Source organism: Leguminivora glycinivorella, chromosome Z, assembly GCF_023078275.1.
Source record: "Leguminivora glycinivorella isolate SPB_JAAS2020 chromosome Z, LegGlyc_1.1, whole genome shotgun sequence".
Classification (NCBI taxonomy): domain Eukaryota; kingdom Metazoa; phylum Arthropoda; class Insecta; order Lepidoptera; family Tortricidae; genus Leguminivora; species Leguminivora glycinivorella.
Genome location: NC_062998.1, coordinates 10,198,895 through 10,223,296, shown reverse-complemented (window position 1 = coordinate 10,223,296; position 24,402 = coordinate 10,198,895). Strand labels below are relative to the sequence as shown.

The 24,402-nt window shown below is 37.3% G+C and overlaps 2 protein-coding genes across 2 annotated transcripts in view; one reads left to right on the top strand and one right to left on the bottom strand.

Moving 5' to 3' along the window:
- Positions 1–292: 292 nt before the first annotated feature.
- On the bottom strand, positions 293–20,206 carry LOC125240426 (protein ROP). Its single transcript, XM_048148316.1, has 15 exons — positions 20,153–20,206; positions 17,405–17,554; positions 16,672–16,827; positions 15,870–15,973; positions 15,037–15,185; positions 14,326–14,386; positions 13,057–13,211; positions 12,048–12,199; positions 9,979–10,133; positions 9,257–9,337; positions 6,716–6,883; positions 4,466–4,555; positions 4,101–4,198; positions 3,702–3,784; positions 293–3,388 (listed from the first exon to the last, which is right to left on the bottom strand). Exons 1-15 carry the CDS (start codon positions 20,178–20,180, stop codon positions 3,255–3,257), a joined length of 1,764 nt encoding a protein of 587 aa, XP_048004273.1. The 5' UTR covers positions 20,181–20,206; the 3' UTR covers positions 293–3,254.
- A 734-nt stretch (positions 20,207–20,940) lies between these two features.
- The window catches only part of LOC125241849 (ras GTPase-activating protein raskol), a 217,887-nt gene continuing 214,425 nt past the window's right edge, over positions 20,941–24,402 (top strand). The window contains exon 1 of the mRNA XM_048150520.1: positions 20,941–21,079. The gene's annotated coding sequence lies outside the window, so the exon portion shown is untranslated. The remainder of the gene's footprint in view (positions 21,080–24,402) is intronic.

Below are 24,402 nucleotides of genomic sequence, written 5' to 3'. Positions count from 1 at the left end.
TCCACGTTTTACTCATTTCTAAAAAATAAAAACCTATACAATACAATACAAATACAGCAATTACATTCCATTTTTCACTGGCAGGGTAGTAGAATTACGTACGCAGTGCGATGTTTACAATATATAATGACGAACGGTTAAAACTCGTGTTCATTAGCGTTGGTTGGTTAAACATTGGACTCGCTTGAGCTCAATAATAAATAATGGAGCAGAGCAAAGACATTCGCGATAACCCCGGAGACAGATCCAGAGACAACGTGACCGGGACTCGACAATAAAAAAAAACACCTGATTAGACGATTAAATAATTTAATAAACGTTTCAACACTTTAATACTGATAATGAAGTATGTTGCTATTATAAAGTTGTCTAGTTATGTATATATTAAAATGTGAATGTTTCATCTAAGTATATCGAAAAAATAGTATTTTATATTGATATATTTACTAGAAAATGCCATGATTGAGAGTGTACAACTTAATCTGTTTAACATATAAGTAATGTTAAATAAATTAAGTTGTAAAGTTTTGAGTTTAACTATATTTTGGTTAAACATCTCAACTACGATACGACTGGTTAAGCATATGTATTTGTTGTACTTAGTTTAGTGCTACATGCATAGCAAAGGGTAAAATCATAAATCAAAGCATTCTCACGACACATAGGCGACCTTCTAACTAGGCGTTAAATGCTTGTCTGGCGAAAACAATACATGTTTTATGGTTTTACTCTTGATCATACAGCTGATATATGATTTCAATGGTTTCAGCAAGTAATTAACATCGGTAAATATTTAGATAATGTAAACACGTCCAATTACATATAATACGACTAGTCGAATTTAATACCGGTACACGAGTGATTGATTTAATATGTCGACCGCAAATTCCAACGATTAACCTTCTGAGCATCAAAGATAGTACTCGTTTGACCACTTGTACGTCGACAGAGAAAACTATGATTCTTTCCTTCTACCTAGTAAACATGAATTTTGTAAAGAGCAATTACACGAACGTGATATAATCCGTCCACGCTGCCTTATTTAAATGTATACATTTTTTATACTTTTATTATTGCTGACCCCTTATTTATTCCTAAGCCTAACTCGAATAGAATATAAAACCAGAGCTTAAAAATAACAGCATTATATCACGTTAGGTGTAATATCGGGTGTCCAATGGCATCCGAGTTCCCAGTTTGACGCTCAAAGTGCTAGCTAACACCAGCCAGGCCCGGAGAGGAGTGCAGGCGGGGCCCGCATTCTACGCAAAAAGCAATCAAACGACACACGAACGGACCCCTGCCCAACAAATCCTGAATCGGGTCTGGTTTTAGTATTATAAAGTACTCTATACTTATTTGTTATAAATGAACTAACTGTCGTAATTTAACTATATAATATAGTGTGGAAGAATGAAAAAGCACAAGTGCGTGAAAGATTAACTCCTAGACAATCAGAAGATGGAATGTAGACAATTTTAAGTCATTAATAAAGGCGACGTCAAGACAATAACAACTTTAATCGTAAGAGAGTAACCTTTATAGAGAATTATCACTAGTGAAATCCTATAAATAATATACAACACTGACGGCCGGCACCAAATGGGGTTAAAATTCTTATTAGCTCTCGCTTGTTACGGAGAGCCGGCTTATTTTTTTGTCAAATAAGAATTGATGTTATTTTTCAGAAAGTGTTTTAACACACTAAACAATAACGTAAAGTCGCCCGAGATTCAGGGCCTTCGCCTTGGGCTCAGAGCTTTTGATGTGAAAGATGTACCGTTTTTAACCCTCTTGGTAGCCAGCGCCCGCCTACGCTGCGTCACAGTCTGGTCACAAAGTCAGATGACGGCAGGCGTAAGGACGAGTTTATAACGGGCCGATTCTCTCATACGACAGTCGACCTACTATAAACAGGCAGTAAGATCTTTTTTTTAAATTTGGCATTAAAATATGAAGAAGCAATGTTTACAGCTATGTTTCCTACTTCTTCGTCTAAATATCAATATATAAAACAGACAAATAGATGGTAATCTGCAGCATTCAAAATTGGCATGACTTTTTAATATGAATATCTCTGTCATCGGTTTGACAAAACTCGCGGAAATTACACTAGTTAAATTAATCGATTATTCTTAGCTTAATCTCTATATCTCATCGTCTTTATATCATTTTTGGTTGGCGTTAAATCTACATGAAACATCAAATATAAGCCGAAACTCAATATAGCTAAACAATGATAAACGCGTCTATCTATTGTAATACATTATTTCTAGTATTTTGCTTGCTTTTTACGGGCGGTACGAGAATGTACCATTTCCCTAACTATTTAGTAGATAGAACAGCAATAAATGTTCTGTCACAAATAAAATTAAAGTCGCTGACATAAACCCACCAAGGGAACTACTTTTCGTAATCACATTTTATTTATCGCAAGTCCAAGTACTTATAGAGTTAAGAAAAATATTGAGTTAGACGAAGATTCATATAAAGGTTACGTTTAGTATTTTAAACTCGAATACAAAATGTAATGAACCAACATAAAATACTTCTGATTTTTGCAAATACAACTCATCTTAAACATATTTTATATGTGCGCGGAAACGCGATACAATTTTTAACAACTTAATTTAAACAACAAATAATTAAACAATATAAAATATGGAAATTTGTACAAACATTAAACATATTCACTGAAGTATTCCACGAGTGCTATATAATCTATCAGCCCGCACGAAGGGCGCCTAATCCTATGCAGCGCCGCAAGTCGGTATCACATTGAGGTGCATCTAGCTTCGCACTACGTCACTCTGCTGAAGAGTAGCTAGCGAAACACTACGGCTACCCCGGACACTATCGGCGTAACGACAACTACTAACACATAATCAACTATATATTATACTCTATGACAGAAATAAAGCCCGAGACACAAAGTGACAGCAAAAGGTCATCTATATAAAACTGGTGCTCATAATTCTTATTAAATAGTATTCAGTTTCTGTTTCTCGACCTTTCGAACGCTCGATTGCAGTTTGATTAATTCCTTTTGTTACTTTATTGCTGAATATTTCACTATATGTTAAGCGAACACGCAATAGGGTAATATGTTAGTAATAAACGTGTCAAAAGACGTCTCCGTGATCCAAAATGTCTGAAGAGCCCGTCCGCCGACGCTGGGCTGCCGGGTCACGAGTAGACAGGCGAGTTGGGGTTGGCGTGAGTTGAGGATGGGGATGTGCGCCGCGGGGTTAGAGTTAGGCGGTGAGGGAGTTGAGGTCGGAGAGGAAGTTGTCGGGCGTGAGGATGTGGGAGGAGCCGATGATCACCTCCCAGTTCTTGAGAGCGGCGGTCACCTCGTACCCGCAGCGGATCTCTGAGAAGCACACGCCTGGAACAAGCGGTGGCATGATAACCTCTGCCCTGCTGCGGAGTCATTGTGCTCGTATCATATGCTGTTTATCAGTTACTCAATAACAACTTACTTTTAATAATAACTACTTACGACATTGGAAAATTCGATTTATTGAGGAAAATGAATTCTTCGAAGAATCCGTTTTTATAAGTTATATCGTTAGTGAAGGCGCACTTTCATACCTCCTTTCAACAATACAGTCATAGTTTAATTTCAAATCCCTAATTCTTCTAGGTTATACCGTATATGTTTAATCTCACAGGTATCATTCTAAAGTAAAATATCTTACCTCCAACGACGAAGACGATGAGGCGTGGAACGTTCTTGACGGTTTGCTGCGCCTTGTCCTTGTGCCAGTGACCGTAGCGAACACTGATCACAAACAAAATCTAGTAGTCAGTTTTCTAATATGCCAGATAATTAATGTACAAATATAAAGAGGCAAATGCTCGCAACACAATTACCTGTGTTGTGTAGCTTTGTTAATTAATAGTTTAAGTCAATGACTTGAAGTCTTTGAACCTTGGCAGAAGAGATTGGAAGGTCGTATTTTATCACTAGGCATCCTAGGATAGCGCCATTCGTACAACTAGCGAATATGGAAAAGGATTGGTGGCAGATGCTTCTGGCGCGTTGTATAACAGCTACTATTGTAGCAAAGGCACTACGGTGACACTGCTCGGCTTACCTGGTGGGTGCCTGGTATCCAGAGGTCTGGGCGCGGCCAGCAAGGTAAGGGAAGTGGCGCTGGTCAAGTTTGTCTTCAATGGCGTCTTCGATGATGTCCTGTAGTGACATAAACATTCGTGGTATATTTGTCATTTCTGAAAATGTGTCTATTCTATATTTACTAATCACTTTTGATGACAATACAATACAAATACTCTTTATTGCACACCTTGATAAAATACAACAATACAAACAAGCAAGCAACACGAACAAAGGTAAACAACAGGCGGTCTTATCGCTAAAGAGCGATTTCTTCCAGACAACCCTAAGGTAACCATGTAAAAATTAAGAAAAATCTCGTGCGCGGCTGTGGATAGTACTTACTTTCATGACAGGCGTCCATCGTGACATTTGGTATGTTTGTTCCGTTATCCTCTCTTTCCTCGTCACCTGGTATTGCTTTTTCCTGTTGCCCTGCACGAACACAAACAGAAGTTAGGTGCAGCAATAGGCTAAATCCTGACCAGAAATATATGACTATTGTCAGGAGGGCGCTGTTATTCTGATGTGACAGTTCAGTAAAGTATGAGGAAAATAGTTCTAATGAAATTTCGCAACATGGCGCGTAGTCATATATTTCTGGTCAGGCTTTACTTGCCTTCTAGAGAAATCAGCTTCCTTTTAAGAATTGCCAAAACGAATTTGAACGATTTGATAAATAATACGGAATTAATATGAAATTGAGCCGAGCGACGTCATGGTTAACTGATTTACTTTATACCTTTCTCTCCGACTTATAAAATAGAAATTGGGCTTAAAATAACTTCTGTTCATTTTTTTTTAATTATCTGATGCTTTTTTTCGTGCATGAAATAAAATATTTTATTTGAACTACAGGCAAGTTCCCTATTATTTCAATTCTTCGCAATCGGCTGGTGAACTATTTGGGGCAATAGGGAATATGATGGCAATATTCTGCCATCAATTTGCACTATAAAACATACTAAACCATTGACAACCATAGGTTTGTTTACAGATGACTTACTGTGTACCACGTCTTGCCCCGGTCACACTTAGAACTCTTACAGGTTGTGCATTAAGGACTGTTCAATTTACTAAGCGGACACTTAAAAAAGCATTTTTTTTTCTGCATAATATAACATCTTATTTAGCTGAATGTTATTAAAACGACAGCAAACGTAATAGATCATATTTAATATGAAAAAAGAACTTAATTGAGTACATCGGTAAACATTTCGGACTTTTATACGGATACGACGCATGAGTGTCTGCACATCACTTTTTGCTACTTTTCGGCAAGTTGCAGACCACATTTGTTTGAATTCATCAAGAAATATATCTTCTCAGACATTCTTTCGTAAGTATGTCTCAACAATGGTCCAGTACCGCTCGATAGGTCAGAGATCTGGACAATTTGGTGATAGGCTTCTTTTTGAACAAATTCCTCGTTTTTTGGTTTTAGTAGCTCAACTGTCTGACCAGCATAGTGAGCACTTGCTAAATCAGGCCCAAACAAAGGAGAGATAATAATGTATCGGATAGATGACAAAAAATCGTATTTGAATACATTATTTTCTGTAAATTTCGCCACCAATAGTACCAGTAGCAAAATAAGATATACTCTTAAAGCAGCAGGAACATATTGCCTGCTAAACAGGTACTTTTTTCCCGAATTTATCCATTTTTATGGTTTTCTCCTCATCTAGCACATACTCTCCTACGACGTCATTGTGGGACTGGGGTCCCGGTAATGTACATACTACAGTCAAATTAGCATACGTTTTGTCGTTCATTAAAATGAAACGAGATTTATTCTTTAGCAACGTTTTATACTATTTTCCGTACCATTTTTTGGATCGCAAATATCGCAATTTGTTATCTGCACTTCTCTTCTGCATTTTCTGCTTCTTATAAGTCTTTATATTATTTATATTTTTATATTTTGAACAGTGTCTACGCGAATGCCTACTTTTTTTACAATTTGGTGAACCGATAGATAATTTAACGATTTTAACAACTGCCTAACTTTATCCTCGACTTGAGGATTTGCCGGACCGCTTCTACGCCTAGATTTCGGTAGATCCTCAAGCTTATGATGCTCTTAAAATTTTGTAACGATTTGGAACACCGCTGATTTTGAAAAATTGTACATATTTGCGATTTTTTGCAGATAACACTTTCCAGTACACCATTTGTGCAAGATTGCTTTGCGATCGCTCAAAGTAATACGCTGCATCGTGAAATATAATTAACTATGGAAGAATAACTATGTAGCGATCGACGTTGATAGCTTTTCTAATGTCGTCACCGTCAACTATTTATCATTTTTTTTTAAATTACAAATTTTAAAGATGTTTTAGTGTCTCCGCTTAGTAAATTGAACAGTCCTTAACAAGTGGGACAAAGAGGCAAGATGCGGAAAATGGTATTCGGTAGGTCCTTCAATATGTAGTTGGCGCGCTCTGCGCAGTTTTGCTTAAAATTCCCTATTACTGTTCTATGCCATAGCACAATTTATTCATTACTCGGTTGTCACTTGTTTGGCGTGAGATACCGTTTCTAGTCATGGCGACCGCGACTGCTCTAAGCCGACAGCGCTGGCACAGTACTCACATCGATGACCACGTTGAGGCCAAGGTAGGCGAGGTTGAGCAGCGTCTGTTTGTCGGACTGCTCGAGCTGCGCGTGGGACACCAGCTTGTTGAGGTTTTCTTCGGAGATGCCGTTCTTGGACATGATGTAGAGGGCGATGATGCGCATTTTGTTGTTGTTGTCCACGGACTGCAAGTGAATATTACTTTTGCATATACCAGTACTTCAATGGATTGCACAAAATCAAGGCTTTGAGCCGATCATCAAAGGAATTCTTTTAGAATATTGTGCTCATCTCTGGTGCAACTCTGGACACAATATTTTTTCTGTATTGTTATTCAAATATAAAATTGTAAAGCTTGGGAGTGTTGAGTAGATTGGTAGTATCTTGCACCGCCGATTGCAAAATAAGTAGTTTTGGTACAGCAATGCACTTTAAGATAGAAGATTAGATTGTAGACTTGTGTGATATCTCGTGTTGAGTGGTGTCTGTTAGAAGTGGCTCTTACACATTATCTAAGGAATAAACATAAACTGGCACATTAGCAACAAGCTGCAGCGAAATTATTTTCAAAAACATTTGTTCTTTGCTTATTTAATATGGCAACGCGCAACGGCAACAAACTCGTATTGTCATCATACGTCATGAAACATGTAGACAGAGAAAATACAAGAACAATTATTATTTTTTAATTATGTTCTCGCAAACAGCTTATCTGAAATCTTTCACAATGGGCTAGTATCACTCGCTTAACCGATGAGTTTAGATAAAATATTGCAGTGGGCGTCATTTTAGAGATGTGCCAAACCGAAAATATCGCAAACCGGGCTGAACGGTTTGATTTTCTACGTAAACCGGTTTCAACCCGGTTTGACCAAACCGAGTTGCTACGACGGTCCTTAGCGTATTAATGTAGCGTAGCGGTTAGGTTTGGCCCGTGTGAAGCGATTCGTCAAATTTAAACACGAATCAAGTCGGTCGGGTTGAGTCGAGTCAAGTTATGTCCGAAACACATTATAACGTGACGCGCGATACAAAATTAAAAAAATCGCGATTAAAAAGCGTCACAATTAAAGTTGTGTTTGAACAAGCTAAACTAAAACTAAATTAATGCAAATCAATATATTTCATTTCATCAAAATATTCGTAATGGAGACAGAATTCACAGAATATCGGCAAGGGCGGCAACGGCAGAATAGCGGGAGCATTTAATTACAGTTTTAAACTGTTATATTTTCCCATTTATTATTAGGAAAATGAGCACCATCTGTTATAATTGATTTCAAACCAAAGCGAGCACGGCCGGGCGCACCGTGTTTCAGATTCTGGCCGTGGCGCCACTTCCGCGCGAAAGTACAGCTATCCTGCTTGCACTCGCTGGCTTGCAGTTCCGATGCCGATATTGCCGGTTTCGTTATGAACATTTTCGAGTCGAGTCATGTGGGAGTGGGACCGATCGGTACGTTCGTTCTGCTGCGTTCCGTCTGCTCGTTGGAACCGGTTTGGTGAACTGTCAAACCGAGTCGGGCCGAGTTGAGCCTAACTCGGTTTGAACCGGGTTGACACATCTCTACGTCATTTACGTGGCATTAGCGCTGCAAGTCAGTCAGTCAGTCAGTATTATTTATAGTTTTAAGTATAAAAGTAACCGCATATAGCACATACAGGGCAGCAAATTATTAGCAGACTGAACAGTTATTAAAATGTGTGTTTAATATATACATAATTATAATTTGAATGTAAAAGCTTGGCAAGTTGTTGCGTTCAAAACACACAGAGAGTTCTTGTAATTTTGTTTTAAGTTTCTTAACATAAAACGAAGCTCTAAACAATGTACCAAATTTTTTGATACAAAATTTTTATGTTATGCTCTGTCAAATTAGTATTCACTACTAGAAGAATGTGTTCGCTGAAGAATAATATGAAATCAATAGAAGTGTATCTAATATAAGTTGGAGTGATTTATTGAAGGTAGTATACCTTTCCCTTGATTTTGACGTAAAAATCAATCCGGAATTAAACCTTTAGGAAATTCAGGCCAGGCTAGATACAAGTCTTCAAAAATATTAAATTCATAAAAGTATAAACAAAATATTGGAAGCATTGCATAATAACATTTATTATTTGCCGAATAAATATACGTATAGTACAGACACAATAATAAAACAAAACAAAAACACATAAGAAACAAAAAGTGAAGTCGCTTAGCAAGGAAAATATTAATAGATACATAATAGTAAAAAATAAAAATAAAATCCCAAGACAAGACATACGATTGCGTGTGTGACAGAAAATTGCGATTGTGTGTGTGAGTGATTGCAAGTGACACGAAGGAAATTGAAACTGTAATCATGTTAACATACTCAAGTGTGTTTTTTAACTTAAGTATGTGGCAGTGTGTGTGATCAGAGACATTATGCGTTAGTGCGAGGACGATATTATAAAATTTCTGTTGATTTTCTGATGGAAAATTTCACTTGAAGCTAATGGACCCTTCTGAAGAAAGCAACATTTTTCATCATGTACATATTGCAAAAATCAAATAATTATACACTATTTACCTGATCCAGCAGAACTGGGACGATGCTCCTCATGTGGTCTTTGATCTTCTCGCCCTCCGCGTCAGTGCCCATGGCCAGATCCTGTAACAGGGGTTCAGTATTCAAATATACATAAGGTACAGACAGGCTACTAATTATATTATTAGTAATAAAATAAAATTCTATAAAAAAGTTTTCTTGCAGAATTTTGTTAAGTCGCTCTCATCTTGTAATTACGTTCAAAATATGAAGTATTTTCTAGAAAAGTTTGTGTTATACATAAGTTAATGCCAAAACTTTCATTCATTGCTGACTGTATTTTGTTTTCCACAGGCAACTAATGCGAGAGTCCAGTCAGATCATTCTTAAAACCCCAAACACTTTGCATTGTTTCTTCAGAGTTCCCATGGCATCTATCTTCATCTTCAGATCGGTTGTATGTCATCAAAATATTGCATTATCATATTTCGTGTATGCAAATTCAACATTTCATCATATATCGCAGAGCAACGTAAACTCATATGCATATGTATGAAGATACAACATTCAACATGGCATCTGAGTTCCATTCCGTTTTTTCCAATGTTAACTTCCAATTCCACGATTTTGCCAAATATAATAGAATAGAAAAAACTTTATTGAGGATGCTTAACCACCTGCCTACGCGGGTTTATGTCCTATAGGTAGGACAAATGTAGGCATAGGGTTAAACAACGTTTTGCTTGAAATTAAATTAAGATTACCTGTTCAACTTTGCAGAGCTTGTCGACGTATCCCTGGTAGGCCTTCATGCAGTCTTCGGCGAGGCGGAGGTGGGTGGCGTACTTGGACAGCTCCTTCTGGTACTGGGGCATCTTCTTTATCATCTGGGACAGGTCTCGCATGGACTGCTTGTCGCCTGGTTATAAAATCATGGGTTAGTTATCAATCTTATTAATTACAAGTATTTTAATAAGTGATATGGGTAGGTTTCTACTAAAGATTAAAAGAAAACTCATGGACATGTGTATTCTCCCCATCCTTACCAACGGAGCCTTGATCTTGGAAAAAGATTCAAAAATCCAAACTCAAGGTTTGTCAGCGAGCCATGGAGCGTAGTATTCTGAACGTGAAGTTAATCGATCGCATTAAAAATACAATACTACGCTCAAAAACTGGGATTGAAGACGTAACACTGCCGCCAAGCTCAAATGGGACTGGGCAGGACACGTTTGCAGTATACCGGATGACTTGTGGGCAAAAACAGCCACCTGTTGGTTGCCACAAATTACAAGGCCAAGAGGTAGACCACGTCAGAGATGGCGGGACAAACTCGATGCCTTTAAGACAAACTGGTGGGATACTTCCGAGGATAGGGATACGTGGAAGAGTAAGAGGGAGGCCTTTGCTCAGCAGTGGGACAATGTGGGCTAATAATAAATCCATACTAATATTATAAATGGGATGGGATGTGTCTGTTTGTTTGTCCATCTTTCACGGCAAAGCGGAGTGACGAATAAGACGAATTGACGTGATTTTTAAGTGGAGATAGTTGAAGGGATGGAGAGTGACATAGGCTACTTTTTGTCTCTTTCTAACGCGAGCGAAACCGCGGGCAAAAGCTAGTACTTTGATAGAGATAAACTGGAGACGGAAACTGTGAGATATGATACGAGACGAAAGCAAGTCAATGATGAGAAGATGGGTACGATAGTGAGGTAAGGAAGAAGACATGATGCGCCGACCCCAAATGAATGGGCAAACGAATGATGGTGGTATTATACGTTTTAAAATCATTCATAAATTTAAAATCATTCTGGTTTTTGTGTACAGCAATCTTTGGTCGCAGCGTAAGTTAAGAGTCATTTAGACGGTGCGAGAACTCACATGCAAGTATCATTACATTGCGGTATTTCATTAGTGTCATGGTTGTTGGGGCCTTACACACGAAACATATCGCGTATACATCCGAAGATTAGAACCTAGTTTTCATATAGCATCTTTATCTGTCCCAAGTGATACTGAACAGTTGGCTACTGTACTGTGTACAGTTCAAGCCCGCTTCCTACCATACAGATCTTTTCACGAAAGCTGGTTCGAATGGAATGAACAAAACTTTGGTTGTATTAGTGACACCTGTATCAATATACAGTGGAAACTGTCAAGAGCTACAATTTTATTGATTAGTCTATCAGTTCTATCACATGCATATCGAGGGTTTACTGGTGAAACCCTTATCGGGTTGAGCAAACTAGTTTTTGAAATTCGAACTATGTGCAATTTCCACAATGTTCTTATTTCAAAGAAAAATTATCTCGATTTATCAGGTTTCACCAGTAAACCCTCGATATTTTTATTCTCTCATTCGTTCTATTCGTGTCAGCTCTTGTGAATTGAAAAATGAAAATGAAATATTTATTTTTCAAGTAGGCATATTACAATGCGCATATGAACGTCAAATAAAGCTACGCCGGCTCTAACCCTACGCCTCAGCCTCGAGAAGATTTCAGTCCCCCCTCAGTTGGGAGGGGGGTATCCACTATGGGACCGGCAAGAAACTCGGCGGGCAACTTCTTTTCAAAACATTACATCTTATAATTAACATGCATTAAATAACAAGATACAATTTAACATGCAAAAGTATTCATCAAAGAATATGAGCAGACTAGGTACTCTATGGAAATTAATTTCAATAAATTATATTATTGCTTAATAATACGTCGTTCTTCTTCAGAGAAAACATATCAAATTGTCACGAAGAAAAAGATAATATGAATCTCAATGTCATTGAATTGACCTGTAACAATGTGTATAGAAACTGTAGAATAGTCACCTCCTCCCATGCGCTTGGACTCGGTGAACTTCTTGAGGTTCTTGGTGACGGAGGTGGACACGACGGCGATGTGCTGGTGGCGCAGCTCCACCCACAGCTCGTCGTTCTCGTCCAGAAGCACCTCCTTCATCTGCCCTTGAGATGCCTCGTACCTGGAATTTCAAACATGTCGTGAGTTTTACCAAAGACATATGTAACTCCGTATAGACAGATAGTCTGAGAAAAAAACGTACCTCAGTACCATACAGAAAAAGGTACGGTGGCCTAAATGGCGTTACACCTTCGGGGGACGCTCGTCTAGATGGCGCTGATATTAATATTTGACATTTTGACACATATCAAGCTAAGAATATGGCCGAAATTGTCAAAACTGAGGTTCAAAAGTTTTAAGGCTGTGTCGAGAGATGGCAGTCTATGCACTGTGATTACACATTTCACTTTGACAGTAACTCTCTATAATACTCGATCCTCTTTCTTTTTACTTAATCTGCTGCAGGGCTCCATCGCCTATCATCTATCAAAAAAAAAACACGATCGTGTATCCCCATCAGTAGGTCTAGGATGCTTGCAATTTTATCACTTATCAACGAGGATAAGAGATCTGTCACTCTCACACTGACGTACTTGCAAGAACGCGACGGATCCTTCATCCATATAGATGATAAAATTGCAAGCATCATAAACCAATTTTAAATATGTTGTGAGTTCTACTTAATCTCTGCCGCAGGGCTCCATCGCCTATTATCTATCAAAACAAAACACGATCGTGTATCCCCATCAGTAGGTCTAGGATGCTTGCAATTTTATCACTTATCAACGAGGATAAGAGATCTGTCACTCTCACACTGACGCACTTGCAAGAACGCGACGGATCCTTTATCCATATAGATGATAAAATTGCAAGCATCATAAACCTACTGGTGAACACGATCGTGTTTTGTTTTGATGGATGATCAGGTCGTAGCAGAACACCCATCAATAGGTGGTTCAATACACAGAGCACACTCACTTGTAGACGTCGTTCTCGATGGGCAGCAGGTCGTAGGCCATGGCCTGCAGCGTGAGCTCGTGCAGCAGCGGGGACACGCAGTCGAAGCCGCGGTCCAGCACTAGCAGCTGCGAGCGAGCCTTCTCCGGACCCTCGCCCATAGTGGGCTCGTCAGCCTAAAAGTTTCAGATTAAACATTATAATCAAGTGAGCAATTTAAACAGTAGATCCCAGACCATTTTATAGGCTTCAATATCGGGAATCGGGACGGTAGAGACTACATACCTATCATGATTTTACGTTGACGATTATCCCTGACCTGTCTAAAGTCCGGCGTAAGGTCGACTTTCAATGATCCGTTTAACTGATGAAACCTATATTTCATGAAAAACATGTTTCTGATCATATACTTCTAAGTTGCTTAAACTTATAATCCATGCAAAAGCTCAATGTTCCGTATGCCCTTGGTCATTTTTTCTGTTAACTAAATACACCTAAGTAAAAAGATATTAAGTAGGAGAAAAACTCTAACTTCTGTATTTTACTCTATCTACCTTTCCTAAGCTCAAAAGCGTTGAGTCACTTTTTGTAAAAGTATACAAAACGTTTATCCACTCGATCAGTACAAAGCGGTCGCGGCCGAATGCAAGTTGACAAAGAGCACCGAACACAATGCTAGTACGAGTAACGGGCGCAGATAACAGAACTAGCAGAACTTAAGTTATTCTGCGACCTACTTCCAACAACTGTTTTTAAACAACTATGTAATGCTATTTCTCATCTTTCGGGTAGTTTATTATGGAATTTAATCAGAATCAGAAAAAAAAACACATGCCGTACATGGTTCGATTGTTTCATAATTGAATTTTAACTCGTATTTAGATGCTTTCATAAAAACGCATAATACGTAAATTTTGAGTATACGTATGGTAACTCGACATATCAGAACCGAGACAACTATTGTAGATTTCAATATTCATTAGGGTTTGTTCGACTAATTGTAACCCTATGATTTTTTATGGTTACGTACCAAAAAAGTAAAATAAGACAACTATCCTTCAATCACAATACTATTATCAAAGAGGATCGAGTAGTATAGATAGTTAATGTCGAAGTAAAATGTATGATCACAGTGCATAGACTGCCATCTTTTGACACAGGCTTAAAACTTTTGAACCTCAGTTTTGACAATTTGGCTCGTTTTTTTCTTAAACTTTATCTGTCTATACGGAGTTAGATATGTCTTTGCTATTATTTACATAGGGAATACCAATATGTTCATTTACTTACTTTGTAAGCATCAAGTTTCTGCTGGATGAGCTGAGCCAGCTCAACGTTGCGCTCGCCGTCACTGCAAAAAAAAAATATCTTTCATTCATACAACTTCTTGAATGATGAAACTAGACTATTAGATGCAAGCACTTGGTGAAAAGATGAATTTCCATTTGTTTGGTCCGGCTCTTGAGAATTCCACCGTGCTGATTGTATGTGCCTGCTTATCTATTGCGCGAATGAACCCGCGTTATTTATAAGGAAATTTTAGAAATTTGCTCTGGGATAGTGCGCCTTCAAAAGAGCTGATGGTTGCTATGAACTGAGGAGAAAATGATCAACTGACCTGTGGTATCTGACGGAGTTATCTGAAGAAGAAAATATCAACTGACCTGCGGTATCAGACGGACGGATATTCCTCGAGGGTGGCGCACAGCATTGCGCTTTGTTCAGCGATGCGTTCCATGCACGCGTTGCGCGTCGCTGAGTGGGTCTAGGATCATGTTCCTTCAAAACGCTTGTTTATTAAGAGCTGAGGAAGAAAACGCCATACAACCTACCTGCGGTATCTGACGGAGGGATATTCCCCAAGGGTGGCGCAGAGCGTTGCGATCTGTTCGGCGATGCGTTCCATGCTCGCATTGCGCGACGCCGCGTGGGTCTAGGATCGTGCGCCTTCAAACGAGGTTGTTTATTAAGAGCTGAGGAAGAAAACGCCAGACAACCTACCTGCGGTATCTGACGGAGGGATATTCCCCAAGGGTGGCGCAGAGCGTTGCTATCTGTTCGGCGATGCGTTCCATGCTCGCGTTGCGCGACGCCGCGTGGTTCGGGTTGTACATGTGCTGGAAGGTGTTTGGCGAATCCAACGAGAACACCTACAACAGCCCAATCTTAGACCTATGTACGGTGAACGCCCTAGCGCTATATTTTATATCATAACTATCTTAGACGTGTATTTACGTTGAGGCTCCTTACAGTATTAGGTACACTAGATAAGAACTAAAATTATTTTAGGCCTAACTATGGTTGACATTTTAAGACAATCTTAATAAGGTGTATGTCTACGGTTGACACTGCATTAGCTTAAAACTATGGTGTGTGACGCAAAAAGCAATTTACAGCGTCAATCATGACTTTTGTACGTAAATGGCTTATAATTTGGAAAAGTAATATGTAGTTGTAAATATAGTGTTTAATGTTTGCAAGTGATTATGTTATTCTATTCAATATTGGTACAAAAAATTTAGTTCTTTGGCTGTGCCAGGCTTAGCGCGTGAGTTACAAGTTTCGTTAACACTCTAGATGTGCAAGTTATCAAAAATGTTCTATATTTAAAAATAAAAAAATCTTTATACTCATAACTATTATTTAAATGCAAGTACATTTATAGAAACATTCATGAACGATTATAGTTGTATTCCAATACACTTTTTTTCTGGTATCTTATTAGTCTTAGGTAGACATATTATTTCTTGCTTTACTTTTTTCGGTTCTACTCACTTATCAAGTCTGGCAGAGCCTAACCTGTCTTGTATAAATTAAAGCAGCTACGTATTCACCTGACTCTCGTAAGGTAAGAACGCAATGTTGATTTCCTTAAGCGTTTTGATTTTCCTTGCTGCCGATGACTTGCAGAGTTCATTGAACAATTCCTCAGGACACACTAATTTAGCAGCGTGTAAAATAATCAAATATTTCAATACCGGTGTACATATGATTAATTACAATGCAAGTTATTTAAGTAAGTTAACTAATTATTAACACACAAAATATACCAAATAATTATGGCAACTTGTGTGTTAACAATATGATTGTTTAATCTAAATACATATTCATTTAGCAAACCTGTAAAATTGATTATAATATCCTAATTAATAATATGGCACTAAAATTACTGCATCTACGTTCACAACTTTACATGCTTGCTAAATCTTCAATAAAATAGAAATACTAACCTGTTGTTCATATGGAACAAAGGCGATGTTGATTTCCTTTAGTGTTTTTATGTATTTAGCTACGCGACTACGTGATAATTCATCAAAAAGAACATCAGGGCAAGCTGGAAAAATAAAAATATTGATGGTGCAAACAAAAAATTTTGGTTTCTTCCCACTAGTTCCTACTAGATGCAAGTAAATACGTATGAACATTTTGTACAGAAACATGCTTGCATGGCACTGTCACTGTTTCACGGGGCTCAAAAAGTTTCACAATTGTTGTCACAGTATTTTGTTTTGCAATTTCAAAAGAACTAGATGGAAGAAATCCACATCTTGAAGCATGACTAGTGATATTACAAGCTCATTTACGCTATGTTTGGTGGAGAAACAAATATATCTAAATAACAATTTCAGTATATACCTTCAGTGAAGAAAACATGAGCCGCTTTGTACATGATGCGGTTCCCCACTGAGAAATCATTGATCAAGGCACGGACTGAATTCTCCAGTGGAGTAATGAGGTAGATGCCATCCATGGTACAGAGCGGCTCTCTCTTCTTGTGAATGTCTTCAACCACTGCAATACATACAGATTACAGATTAAAAGGATTTACACTTTAAAATATTGGTCTATTTTACATAATCAATAAAATTCATCTTCTCTCAAATAGCTTGTTTAAAGAAAACTTGAAAAAAAAAAACAGATATCTTTTTTTGTGTTTCTTTGGCAAACCTGGGATTGAAACTCAGACCCATACTTACAAAAGCATAGTGATTGCCAATAAACCATTTTCCATTGGATCATTATTGATTCTGACAACCGGTCTGGCTGTCGGTAGTGACCCTGCCTGCTGAGCCGCGGTCCTGGGTTCGAATCCCGGTAAGGGCATTAATTTGTGTGATGAGCACAGATATTATTTGATCCTGAGTCATGGATGTTTTCTATGTATATAAGTATGTATTTATCTATTTAAGTATGTATATCGTCGCTTAGCACCCATAGTACCAGCTTTGCTTAGTTTGCGGTTAAGTTGATCTGTGTAAGGTGTCCCCAATATTTATTTATTTATTACATCCCCTTGCTTGCTGCAAGCATAATTATTAATTGACATGGAAAAGAAACAGGCAGAAAATATGGACTATTTTATACTTACATGTAATGCCCTCTGCAGAAATGTCATGCATTTTGCAGCAGGCAGAGACCATGCGCATAGACAGTTGATCAACAATGAGGATTCTCCAGTCAATGCGCTGGGACTCCTTCCCCTTTGGTCCGCGGTAGCGGATCACTTCATTCATAATTTCTGCAATCATAGATTACTTTGTCATGTTCGAACTAAGTATATCACTTTACTTTTGACATACTGTTTGATATATGTAGAAGTGTTAGGTAAATCTTTGTAACCTGGCATATAAGCATGGTCATGCGATAAATGATAAAACATCAGGCCGTCCCTATTGCACTTACAAACATGATAGTGACGACCTGATGTTTCATCATTTATCGCGCAACGATGCTTGCCTGCCTGGTTGGAATTATGCCATGGGCTATTTCCCTTGTTTTGTTGTACATAGTTATCTAAATTCCTGATTTTAGTACACACTTGTTAAGCTGTTGCATCATATTGGTAAATAATTTAGAACTAAACACTAGGAAAACCATTGTAGTGCTTTCAGTGAAATCATTACTTTTCAGATTAAAAGGGGCCAGCCCAATCCAGAACTAACTTTACCAACACATTTGAAAGGCATTATGTAACTATTAAAAATGATTGCTTATTGCTTGCATATTTCATCATTTTACCTGATTACCAGTAACAATATCCAGATGACCCCTATGATGACAATCTATTTTACAAATTATAGTAGCGTGTTACTATTGGGTTGGTAAGAAAGTAATGAGCGATCGATTGAATTCCACATAAAATTTTTGAGAGAGTTCTAGAATCTTCTATGGTCGAAAGTATGTAAAGGGCGAGTCGCACAGTTTCTCGTCAGTCATTCACTAGCTGTCGCCGAGCTAATATAAGGAAGAAAATGGACGAATTAAAAGTGCATGTAAGGCATTGCTTACTATATGAATTTCAGTCTGGCCATTCAGCCGCAGAAGCAGTGCGTAATATATGTCAGCGTGTTGCTCCTGAAGTTGTGTCTGAGGCCACGGCGAAACGATGGTTCCAGCGGTTTCGTAGTGGCGACTTTTCATTATCAGATCAACCTAAGTCTGGTCGACCGGTGAAGATTGATGTAGCCAAATTAAAAACCTTAATTGAAGGAGATCCGAGGCTAACGAGTCGTACTCTTGCTACCGAGTTAGGCTGCTCTCATGTCACCATAGAAACACATTTACACGAGTTGGGAAAAAACTACAAATACAGTGTTTGGATACCGCACGAACTTGATAGAGATCAACTAAACCGCCGTGCCGATATCTGCATACAACTTCTGTCTTTTCGCCGCACATTCAACTGGTTGGACCATCTTATCACTGGAGATGAAAAATGGGTCTTATATATAAATCACACACGCAAACGTCAGTGGCTAGCTCCAAACGAAAAAGGAATAGAGGCACCAAAAACAGAGCCTCACCCGAAAAAAGTTATGCTGTCCGTTTGGTGGGATATTCATGGTATTATTCACTGGGAACTCCTACCAAGTGGAATGACTGTTACCGCATCAGTGTACTGTAATCAGCTTGAAAATTTAAACCAAAAAATCTGTCAGAATCGTCCACAGCATGCTAAAGTTTTTTTCTTACACGACAATGCTCGCCCACACATTGCAAAAGTGACTCGGCTAAAGCTATTGGAGCTAGGTTGGAAAGTGATACTTCATCCACCGTACTCTCCAGACTTGGCACCTACGGATTACGCATTGTTCAGATCGCTAAGCAATGCCTTGAATGAAAAAAAGTTCGATGATCAAGCCCATCTACAACAGTACATAGCTGAGTTTTTTGGATCTAAACCTAAGAACTTCTTCGCCGATGCTATTCATTCTTTACCAGAACGATGGAGACAAGTAGTAGATAACGAAGGCCGTTATATTTTTGATAAATGATGAAAATAATAAATTAAATAAAAATTACAATATTGGTTATGATTCGCTCATTACTTTCTTACCAACCCAATATAATGTAATTAAGTCAAATTAACAAAAGTATTGGAATTAATAATTCGTATTTAAATTTGTTATGAATTGAAAGTATGTGATGTGATAGTGTTATCATTATCAACAGTTTGATACTGTATTGCATGGTTTATGTGAATCTCAATATCGGCGACGAAATGCATCCTATAGTATAAAACATTAATAGTTTTTAAGCTTTACTTATCATTATAAATAATATGAAAACAAGGAAAGCTTCTCGACCGCGGCTAAGACCGCCAAGTGACGTGTGCCACCCTCCTCATCCCACCGACTTAGTGACGTAAGAAAATCAATACCATTCAACACAGGTGCGAAAGCATTTTATTCAATTACTAAAATGTTAATACCCATCAACTAGTCGGGACAACAATAATTGAACTAACTAGAATAATTACTAGTGCAAGGACAAAATGCAAATCCTAATATTAGCCTTAATATTAGATACATTTAGTATTCTGTAGTAATACTGCGGAAATAATATTATCCCTTAGGAAGCAATACCATAATATAAATTTTATTCTCCGTTTCTGCAATTTTAACAACAAAAATAACAAATAAGAATTTAGGTTGCAAGCGATTAGTCATCGATAAGAGATTGTACAATGTATGTGTCACAGCAAGTCAATACCACCTTTTTTTGGATGTAATAACAATTCTCCTATATGTATATAATATTTAAGCGACAATTCAAACGTATATATTTATTTATTTAAACTCGTGTATTTATAAAAATAAAATAATTTTTAACTCACTTTGCCCGACAAGTGCTTTCAGCGCCATTTTGGATCACAGACTAAAGAATTAACAGTACGGACGTGAAAGGAAAGTTGGTTGACAGCCGATTGCGACTTTAGGGCTCTACAGATATCACAAAATGTAGATCTATTGTTTTCGTTCATGATTATTTTTAGCCTGTAACTTTCTGCTTTATTTCTTAACATAATATATGACTTTAAATGATAAAGAAATAAACTATTATTACTTTGTTAGCAATCTTACGTATTATTCTCCTGGTCTACTCTTGTGTGTTGATTTTCTATCTCTTATATCCGGATTATACCCAATTGTATTATAATTTCACTTGATTTGACATCAAAATGTATGATTTAATGAAATTTGTCTAGTCTTACTATTATGAAATTCTATTGCTTTCATTTATATTGTTAAATCGCATCCGTCTGTAGAGCCCATTATAATGTTGTTGATCATTGTTTACCAAGGTTTACGGCATTTAATTTTGAAGAAAGTGATAGAATTTATTTTATCCTCAGTTTTGACCACATAATTAAAAATGTACTCTTGTAATAAAATTGATAAAGCTTTGTCTCTCAATGTGTCGGTCAAAAAGGGGCGGATCAATACCAAAGAGTAATATAGATCAATACCAAACGATAGGGATGCAGCATATCGGTCTTGTCTTTCATTCAATCATACGAAGAGTGAGCAAAGCAGAGCATGCAACACAATCATTCCGTCCTATTCTTTTCTTTTGAATCGGTGAATCGGTCAACTCGCCACCAACCACCAACCAACCAAACCATCATCAGTTTGTATGAGTTACTGTTCTGAGGTGGATGTGTTGATGCGTAGCGGAGTGTGTTAATCACGTGCGCGTAATATGTATTGTTTGTAAAGTTTGGTGACTGTAATTCTCTTTACGTACATTACGAATTTGAACGGTGAGTCAATATATATGCGATTGTTTATATTTAAGACTAGTTGTAGATTTGATCTAATTTAAGGAACGAAAAAACTAATTTAAGTAAAGAGATTCCTTTTGATAATCTGCATGCTAGAAAAATATTAGCTTTTTGATGGGATGACAGGAATTTAATCAAAACATAGTAATCATATGGTACAAACCAGTACAAACATGAACCTACACCTTGTAGAAAGATAAAAGCACCTAAGCTAAACGTAGGATAAACGTAGGCCCATTTACATAATTACAAATATCACAGAATATATAATAATTACCTGCTGTACCTATTTAGTACAAAATATGCAATTGTATGCATGTAGCTTATTAAAGTGTGTAGCTTTAAGATATTGTACCTTGCTTGTTCCCATTCTTAGCATTAGATTGCCAAAGCGGATTTGGAAAGAGCTAAGATTTCGGGGACGGAATTTTTGTAAGACTTTTTTAAGGGTCTTCAGTTTGTTAGATTAGGTTCACCGATTAGTGCATAGAATACACACAACAAGGACCTCTAGTTCAGTGAGGCCTCTTAGGGCCCATAGGCACTTGTATGGCACTTTGGCACCCCTCCCTCCACCCTAATTGTATCATCTTCATCATCATATCAGCCCTTTATCGTCCACTGCTGAGCATTAGTGCGTTTTCACATTATCCGATCCGATATCGGATGTAGGACCGATGTCCCATACATTGATGCCGCCATCTTTGATTTTTGCCTTTGAAATCCTTCCGACATCCGATATATATCGGATCCGGATCGGATAATGTGAAAACGCACTAAGCCTCTCTTCTCGTACCTACACCACTTGTCCGGGTCCTGAGCTAGTCTCATCCAGTTGTGACCTGCAATTTTCCATTATATTTGTATTTTGTCCTGGATATAATAACATTGTAGTTATCCCGCGCCAGCGCTACAAACCTCGCGAATCGTTTATAGATGCCAAAAAGAAAAGAATTGACATGAACTGTCACCCTGACGTTTCATATTTTCGCGCGCGCTCCACGCGGATGGATGCAAACTAATAGCTTTCTAGTTTTTATTAAGTTTTTCGTAGTTTTAATAAATACAATTATGTTTAAAACGGTATTATTCAGTGCAAAATACGGTGCAGCATGTGTGTGGTGTACGGTGTTTACATGGCAACCGAAATGTAATAAATATTGGAATGAGAGTGATGAACGTAAGTTACAACATTTGTCAATTGGATTTTTAACTAGAGCATTCCTTAGTTATGAATTATGAACTTATCAAATTCACTAAAAGTGTTCCCGTGGGGAAACATAGAGGTATAATATATTAAATAGTACCTATATTTAACCTCACATTCTAACCTCTACGGAGATTTGGTAAGGTTGTTTTTTATACATTCATCGTCAATTGTCGTTGGACAAATATAATAAAGGAGATCTGTATATGCATCTGACATCACAATTCGCGTGCGGATTGTGCTTCATTCGTGGAATGAAGATATTTGGATCCCAATAAAATTCTTATTGTAACTGTAGCCCGTGGGGCAAACAGATATGCTAAATATTCAATAATGAATTCTCATCCGTGGGATGAATGTGTTAAGACATGCTAATGCCTGTGAGGCTACTGAATGTGTTAGGCATGCTACTGCTGTGCCTACCAAATATTCAACAATGCTGCAAGAGTACTATTGGCGACTGTTAACTGATCATTTGTAATCCTTATTACAAGGGCATAAAGTCTACCGATGAGTAGTTAAGAATGTTCCTGTTAGCCCGTGGGGCTAGCAAATGTAAACTCTCATTCACGGGATAAATGTTTTAGCAAGTGTAGCCTTTCCCGTTCGGCAACCAAGTGTGCCAACTTTTCAATAATGAAATCTAATAATAAGGAACAAGAAATGCTCCTCATCCGTGGGATGACTGACAGTTATGGTATAGTTATACCTAACGAATTTCTTATAGCCAGTGAGGTTTAATTGCAGAATTTTTTTACATGTACAGGTAGAACATGTACTAGATCTATAGATGTCTAGGCTAGAGCACAATCTGATCAAGATTTTGTCCTCAGGCAAGCATGCTACATTAAACATTATTGTATTCTAATTAAGTACATACTCATATACTTACTGTTTACATATAAAACAGTATTCTAGTTGCAATTAAAATGGTCTCTGCAGTAAGGTCTATGTTGAACATCTATAATCTATGTATAGATTGGGCTCAGTTAAGTCAGAAAATTATTTACTATAAGTATAGGTAATTTTTATAACTCCTCTACAACCAAAATTTCGTTTCGTAATACAATAAAATGAATAAAATACTGCCGTAAAAAGGTAATTTCTGGAAAATTCTGTTCTAGTTCATATCATATTACAATGATGATTATTCATATTTATCCCTTTGTACAATTTGACAAATTGATATATATTTATATGAGGACATACACTGTTAGTGTTATGTCATAAGGTAAAATAAATTCTCTAAGTGCTGCAAAATCATTTTGGCACCCTCATAAAGAGTATAAATGTCACAATCATAACTTAACCTCATAATATGCTTAGGAGCTGCTCGCTCCATATATTTTAACTTTAACATAAGTATATGTATCATGATGCATATTTAAATGACAATTTTTGATAAAAATTGTTAGAATGGATGACTCAGTTGACCATTGGAATTTTATGATCTTATAGCTCAACTGGCTTTGGTGAAGTTAATGAAATGTTACTAATTTATTTATTTTTACTTCAAAAAAAAAAAAAAAAAAAAAAAGTGTCAATAAAATGTGATTAAAACTTTATTATTGTTTTCAAATTTTGAATTATTATTCAATATGTTGTTTTAAATATAAAAGGATAGGTAAAGAAGGTACACTGGAATTGGGATCAACCAGAATCAGTCATTGGAATAAGCATACAAAAATTGGTTAAGTGAGATGTTCATATTAATACAAAATTATATTTAATTATTATAAAAATACCTAGCAATCCCAAGGCTTCAAACTCTCATTTAAATGTTAGACTTGTATGTCTTCATATGGCAAGGGTACAATCTACCCTGCAATGGTTTAGAGCCCTATCACAATGTTTTTTAGCTATCATAGGGTGCGATTCAGCACAAGCTCATGCCAATAGTGACCATTTTGTATTCAGCTGTCATATAAAGTTAGAAATGGGTCAATGGATCAAGTAAAGTATGTAGGTTGATAATTAGAAAGATTTAGCTAAGTCCACTCTATTGAGTTGGTATGAAATAGTTATATATATTGAGATCTTGGTTCAAACACAGACTTGTTTTCCAAATATAGCAGAAATCATTAGATTTTAATTA